This window comes from Eptatretus burgeri, chromosome 2 (assembly GCF_056783735.1).
Source record: "Eptatretus burgeri isolate ZD-2024b chromosome 2, Ebu_testis_v1, whole genome shotgun sequence".
Taxonomy (NCBI): domain Eukaryota; kingdom Metazoa; phylum Chordata; class Myxini; order Myxiniformes; family Myxinidae; genus Eptatretus; species Eptatretus burgeri.
The window spans coordinates 140,516,271-140,524,325 of record NC_140962.1 but is presented as its reverse complement, the minus strand read 5'-3'; the positions used below and the strand labels follow the sequence as shown (position 1 = coordinate 140,524,325).

The window sequence follows — 8,055 nt, the reverse complement described above, 5'->3', positions numbered from 1 at the left end:
AGGAGAAGATGCCATAAGCAACACAAGGAAGTCACTGGATGCTGTGTCTCCATGTTGTCATGAAGAAGCTGACACTCAAATATTTGTACACGGCAGGGACGCAACGACTGATGGTAGCAAGTCCATTATCATTAAGGCTAATGACACGGACGTACTAGTCATAGCAATATCTGTACTGCCATCCTTACAGGAACTAGGTCTTGAGAACATGTGGATTGCCTTTGGCCAAGGAGCCAAGGCGAGATGGATTCCAGTCCATGAGGTAGTTTCTGCAATAGGGCCTGAGAAAGCTTGAGGGATCCCATACTTCCATGCGTTCACTAGATGTGACGTCGTGTCTGCCTTCCACGGTGAAGGGAAGAAAACTGCATGGCAGACTTGGGACGTCGTTGATGATGTTTCTGAATCATTCACCAATCTCAGCCAGCATCCAACATTGATTCGTGATCTTGACTTTTTTGAAGTTTTTTTTTTTCAAATTTTGATTTTCAAATGGCCAATCAGGCAGATTTGATTAGAATCCCCTGGAGAACAAATGTGCCAAATTTGATGCTTATATCATCATTTGCACGATTCCTCTCAAAAATTGCTGTTATCTGCCCCTCTATGTATCATGTAGCACCTTTCAGATGGGTGAGGGTATGACAAGTCTTCACCATTTACAGTACCGTATTCCTGTCACCACGTTTTCCAGTGCAGTGAGGTGTTTTGAATTATAAGCGGAAGGTATGTTTTTTCTTCATGCACATAACGTCATGGGTTAAAAAAAATTTTTTACATATACAGAGTTGTCAGTTGCCTATGCACCACCTAAATTAAGGTATACGTCAGAAGAACGTGTTGCATGCTTGAAACAAGATCGCCCATAGGGTGGGTAGTTTTTTTTTAATTTAGAAAAGTTTATCTACTGATTGACAGAAAAAAAAAATACAATATTGTTCAATCCATGGTGACATGTCCACTTGCATCGAGATGCTTCAACAAGATTTCATTGTTGTTTGACAATTTTGGAATGCATGATGTGTATTTTAGTAATCTCTTTCTCATTCCTGAGATTAAATCTCCCTCTGAATTGATGATAAAGTAGCAGGGGTACCTGGCTTTGCCGGGCAACATCGGGTCATTCTTCCCACCCCACTCCTTCCCCTGCCTCCTCCCACCCCACTCCTTGAGGGACGAATTCTTCGATATGGCCGAAACAATGATGCTATCAATGTTCATCCTCATCGCCATGTCATGAACCTGGGGTGTGTTCAGTTACCAAGTTAATGTGGAGCGCTTGCCAAGTGGCTTAAACACTCAAGCAAGCACTCCATTAGAAACCATTGATAAGGAATGGCTGTCTTGGCAAGTGCTATCAAGCTTCATGGTAAATGAACACACCACTGGACATCTTAACAGCATCCAGTACATACAAAACACCCACAAAAAGGACATTTTTTTTTTAAAAAATGAAAGACTTTAAATATTAATCATGAGTATTTTTGTTGTAATTAAAACGTACCTTGTTCAGACCCACACATTACCCACAGATTCAAACTTAGCTTTATATATTAGATTCGGCGACAGTGAGACACCTCGCACGAAACTGCCATGTTTGCATATTTCCTACTCTTCTTCTCCCTCTCATTGTAATCAGCAAATATACTTTCTATCCTCTATCCTCTATCATATCATTTTTTTCATGAGTTTTAGTATGTTATAAACGAGGCTCAAATTATTAGTACATTCCTGCGATTGGAGACATGGCTGCATGATGTCATGCGTAGGGACGTCTTTTTTTTAATACTTTGCACGAAAGCAAGCATGGGATATTTTTGCTTGTAACAGTGATTGCAAATTCTGGTAAGCAAACATTGAGTTACAAGTGACATGTCACTGTCTCATAGACAGAAAGTAACTGCGTTTGATGTCCCACAAATTTTTTTATTATTTTATTTTTTATTTTTTAATGAAACCACTATTTTCTTTCCTCTGTATGATATGAGAATTAATGTACCTTCATTGGGTGGTTTACAATATATTAGACATCTGCTGTGATTGCTGCAGACAAATCATGCATTATCTCATTTGAGCTGTAATCAAAATGTTACTACTTTTTTTTTCCCCTCAAAATGGTATCTTCATTTAATGACAGAAGATGCATTGTTCAGTCTTCAAATGCACATGTGGCCTTTTAAAACAATTGGAGTTACGTGGAGAGAAAAAGATGATGGCAATTTCTTGATGGCTGGAGGGCATGACCTGTAGAATGTGTGGTGCTTATGACACAGACAGATATAGACCCACAGACACAAACTCAGCTTGATATATTAGATAGCATGAATTACGTAAACAAAGATAAATGTCAGTCTTTACTTTATTCTCACTCAGATTTATCAATTGGACAGATTTTTCACTTTTGGAGGTGAATAAACTTTGATCCTGTTGGCTCCCTTAGGTCATACAAGTTGTTGGCTTAAAATGGTGAAGATCTTGTAGTAGTAGTAGTAGTAGTAGTAGTAGTAGTAGTAGTAGTAGTAGTAGTAGTAATAATAATGAGTTCCCTTACAAGGAGCTTTGATGCAGATGGAGAGGCCATTAGCCCCATCAAAGCCTGTGCCAATATTACCAACTTATTGTTGTTTGTGTGCATGCTCTATCCTTTTTAAACGCTGATCGTCAAGCAAGGAAGCAGCATGTACCTTTTTTATTATCATTATCATTTTTTAAAATATATTTTTGTTAAAAAATAAAGTCTTTAGTCTGACTCAGCTGGGATTTCAAACCACCAACCTCCCACACTCAGAGTATTCTAACCATTGCACCACTGAAACTGGTCGAAATTATTATTTTCATTCGATGAAATTAATGGGACATTGATTGAAGTATGCTAACTGCCATGGGAAGCAAGGAGAAACTGATGTTTCGACTGTTACGGTTTGTCAAAGCCCAAAACATCAGCTTCCCCCACTTCCAACAGCCGTTAACATACCTCATTGACCATCCTATCCTGTTGTTTTCATTCATTATTCCACCTGTCCTCCAAAGCAACTCAACACTAGCCTTCACCAGCAAGACCACTATAGTTCTTCATTCTATTATTTTCATTAATTTGATGCATTGATAGTTACATGGTCAAGCTACAAGGGCACTCAGGAGAGCGCATACCTCCACCACATTATGCCTGATCCACGAGAACATATCTGGCCCAATACATTTTTGAAATATCATGCTATACAGTACTATATCGTTTTAGGCCCCATCTCTCAATGGTAAAGAATCACTTTAAAAATGATCAGATCCGGATTCAGATCTTCATCAAAATCGAATCAATTCTTCCTTATCACACACCCAACGTGTCCACCAAGTTTCATCAGAATCCGTCCACAACTTTTTGAGATATCGTGCTATATTTCGTTTTTGGCCCTATCTCTCAATGGTGAAGAATCACTTTAAAAATTCTAGTAGCCGGATCTGGATCCGGATCTTCACCAAAATCTAATCAGTTCATCCTTGTCACACACCAAACATGTCCACAAAATTTCATCCGGATTCGTCTCCAACTTTTTGAGATATCCTGCACACAAACAGACAAACAAGCAGTCATAGACTGGTACTTACGAAATCGTCAACTTGACCTATCACCTTGTCTAATAAAAGCTGTCTCTAGAGAAGATAGCGACGCAAACCAGAAGTTTCTACGATGATTCTGTTCCAAACCATCAAAAATCGTAACGTCGACCGAAGCAAAAATCTCCATTTCTCCACACAATTATTTAATATTATTTGATCAAAGTCACAAAACCGTAATATTCGGCCATCCACCAACAATCTTTACATAATCCGACGGCTTAGCGAGTCAGGCATGTGACGATAACCTTTATTGGGATAAAAAAATGACTTTTAAACACCGTCAGCACGCACACGGAAAACCTTTACGTGACTCAACGACGCCTCTGCTCGAGCACACTGCACCATGTGATGAGCCGTGACGCGGCGAGTGAAATATTTTTATACAATCTTAAAACGGCTCCAAAACATCCGATTTTTACCGAAATTTCGACAACCGAGTGTGAAGCGTCCTAAGCGATCGCAAAAACCGAAGACAAAATTAAAATCGAAGTTAAAACGAACTCGTAACGTCGACCGAAGCAAAAATACTCCATTTCTCCACATGAATTTACGGAATTATGTTTGACCTCACTGTGACCTTGACCTTTCACCGATTTTGACCAAAATCTAATCAGCGCTAGCCATCACCCTCCTGAACCACTTGGTGTAATTTGACGTTGGTAGCTTCTTCCGTTCTCAAGTTATCGTGCCTACAAACAAACGCACAAACACACACAAACAAACAAACGCACAAAGGACGGAAGTCATCAATATACTTACGAAATCTTGAGATTTCATAAGTAACAAACAAAGACAAAGGGATGAAAAAGGTGACTGAGGTAAAAAATAAACCCATCAAAAGGAATGTGATCAATGGGCAGTTGTGAAAAGATAACCTCAGCTTGCAATTTTTGTGGGTTGTTGAAGCTTTTTACTAATTACTGCATTTGATATCTTCAGGTGTTTCAACGAACAACACCTTAAAAAAAGGCATGGTAGCTCCATCAGAGATTTTCTCTTCATCTTCCTTTCCTCACATTCCAGATGTCATCCATTTCTATCGGTGAGCGAGTTTTCTCTGAGTTGTGTTTTTGAGTAATTGGTGAAATGCGTGAATAAATTGAAGGTTTCTTTATGATTATTTCTGAATAATTTTGTCAGCAATTTCAGTGTGCTTTCTGTGCAGAATATATAATACTTTGCTGAAAATATTGTTGTCTACTTAGGTTAGCCTAAATACATACAATTTGAATTTTATTTATTTGTGCAGAAATATAGGTTCAGAAAGGAGCTAAACAACAGAGTGCAGCAGGTTTACTAACTTGGAGGTCAAACAAGAACAGGGAGATGGACATCACACTTGAGTGGATGAGTGATACAAAGGAGAGGTCACCAAAATAAGAGAAAATTTCTGGGGATGGGAAAAGAATGAGTGGATGACAGTGTACAGCATTATTGAGGTCATGAGGAAACTGACACAGCGAGGCTTTTCTCGAGATAGAGAGAGACGTATTCCTTTATAATTGTGGAGGTTAACCAGATATGGAATTTAACCAGGAGAGGGAAGAGGGGATAGAGATTGGGTTAACCAGGTTAACCAAGGTTAACCAGGAGAGGGAAGAGAGGTTAGAGGTTGGGAGAAGTGAGGCAACCCAACCTCTGCCTGCTGTGTGGGAGAAGCAGGTCATGGAACTCTGCTTCTTGCAAAGATATGCCAATATAACACAGAGAGCATTTGACTCGATCACCTCAAACAGAGTCGGATGGAGAAGTGGCTGCATCATCCCAGAGTGGGAGTCCATACTCCATAATACATTGTACAAAGAGTGGCTCAGACTCGATTTGGCTCTGGAGAACCCCAAAATGTTCATCCACCTTGAAGCCAGTTTGGGGATCTGGTTTGCCCAAGACTGTTCTTGAAAGATTATGAGGTTGAGGTGCCTTGGAGACTGCTCCTTTTCTAGGTGTTTGGTTTTCCAGATAAGTAGGCCTGGGAGGTTGAAAGCTGACCTTTGCAGAGTGACAGTTGGACCATGGTACTGTCCTGCATTGAAAGATGTGTTCCAGGTAGCTAACAAACAACTTCCTTTTCCATATCTGCAGAAATCTGCCTCCCAGAAGTGTTTATACTGTTCTGCATAGATTGGGGTCATTTGAAAAAGGATTTTGATGGATTATCCATGGAAGTGGAGAGGTCATTGATGTAGTTCAAGAACAAGGTCAGTTGCAAAACGTGGCCTTTTGGGATTCAAGAGGTAGCGCTTGAGACAATGCGATCAAGACAAACTCATTATTCCCACTCACCATTGGAGGCGGTGGCCTCAAATTCCTTTGAGGCTCACAGTATGGAAAATAGGGCTGTTGAGGGACAGTATCAAAATCTTGAGAGATGGCCCATTTGAGATTTTTGCATATATCTATTCTTGGATATAAATGTTTCCCTGGTAGAATAGCTCGGGTGGAAGCCAAACTGATGATAAATGATGCCTAGGGTCATCAACACTAATTACATCTCATTGCTTAAGGCCCAGTCACACCTTGACGTTTTAGCCAGCAATGGCAACGTATCAAAATGTATGCAAAACGCTGGCTTACGCTGAACTTTTGATGTTTTTTTAAAAAAAGATTCGGACGTATTCATAACGAGTTGGTCGTATGCATAACATATTAGTAATGGACAAACAAGGTTTCGTTGTCTTATAGATAACTTATGCCAACGAATGCTTAGCCTGTTGTCGGCGTTCACAACCTATGCCCAACGATAGTCTAACTTATGCATAGCGTGCTGCATGTATCACCGACGATCACGTGGCGTAGCCTATTAAAAGGCTGCCACACAATGATTCAAATCATAACCGCCGGAGAAATGTAGGTGTCAACATTGCAGTCACACCTTGGCGATCTTGCCAGCGTATGCTGACCTCTGAAAAATGCGTCTAAAACGCTGGCGCACGTTGAATACAGTATGGGTAAGTTTGGTATACGTGAATAGAACGCTAAAGTACGCTATCATACGTCGTAGTAAGTGGAGTACGTCTTGTACTTTTAAACGTGTTAAACATTTTACGACGTACTTGCTATATGCCTCACATGTTCCACATGCGATGGGAATAAGTTGTACGCACGATATGCGATCGTTGGCACACGTCAACAAAAGTTACTTGTAAGTTACTCATAAGTTGAAACACGTCGAGGTAATGGTTAGCGTCAGTGTTCCAGACTCCCTGTTTTTTTTTTTGTTTTTTTTTCTTCGGTATGACGGTGATGTTGACACTTCGATTTCTACTGCGGTTATAATATTGTGACGTTCACGGGACTTGAACAGTCCCGCAAACGTAGAATGAGCCGAAACGATGGAGGCGGTTTGTTTATTTATTTATAACCCAAAGATGGCGGTTCTAATCGCTCTACCGCAAACGGGACGAGGAAGGTGGCACGAGTCGCTTTTCACTAAGTTGATAACGTTTATTTCTCTAACCAGAAATAACAAGACTCTGCAAGAAGAGGGATCCGGGGCGATTCGACGGGATGGTGGTGTGGGTTCGGGCGTGGGGAAAACGCAAACAATTCCAATGGATATACCAATCTCAAACCCTCTAAGGCGCCAGGTACACACACACACACACACACACACACACACACACACACACACACACACACACACACACACACACACACACACACACACACACACACACACACACACACACAAACAAAACGTAGCTGGTCCTGGTGGTCAGGCTGGCCCGTGGTGTAGACGCAACAGTCCCTGGATTGGCGTCGGACGAGCTGGCGTTGCGCTCGTCAGGGGCAGGAGACACCGTGGTGCTGTCGACCTCCTGGTCCTGGCCCAAGTCCACTCACAGCCGCCAGGGAACCAGTTCTGGCGCCAAGTTGCAAGCAGGAGAGGGAGGCAGGTCCGCCCGCCGTTCGACCCCGTACTCCGAGCCAGCAGAACCCCAGAGCCAACCGAGGTGAGGCACGAGGCACAGGAAGGCCTCGAGACACGATGAAAACCAGGATCGAATCAGCGCAACAACACCGCACGCTCCCAGCACAACAGCCTCCACCAGAACAGTTTTTCCGTCCCGATCTTCTTCTTCTTCCTTTTCGACCCCAAACAGAACCTTTTTATCCTCCCGTCCTCGTCACTTCCAATCGAGCCGTTTTATTGGCCCTGCGCCATCGCCTTCCGCCAATCGTGATCACGGGGCGGAGCCATCCGCAGCACTGTCCTGTGACGTCACGGCAAGCCTCCAGGGACTACTAAAAGGGGTTTACGCAGACACACTTACCCTATCCCGTGTCCCTATCTAATTACGTGACAATTATCATTTCCCCCTTGAAGAAATGGACATTTACTAGACAACTTATCACCACTGAATTGCTACTTATTACATCGAGATCCTGGTACACTCGAACAGCATGGCATACCTAATTAAACATCTTAATTACCCTTTG

At 41.9% G+C, this 8,055-nt stretch overlaps 1 protein-coding gene across 1 annotated transcript in view; it reads left to right on the top strand.

Annotated features, from left to right (window-relative positions):
- The window catches only part of LOC147033341 (endosome/lysosome-associated apoptosis and autophagy regulator 1-like), a 218,341-nt gene that overhangs the window by 121,822 nt on the left and 88,464 nt on the right, over positions 1-8,055 (top strand). The window contains exon 17 of the mRNA XM_085871570.1: positions 4,555-4,657. Coding sequence (XP_085727696.1) covers positions 4,555-4,657 — 103 coding nt within the window. The remainder of the gene's footprint in view (positions 1-4,554; positions 4,658-8,055) is intronic.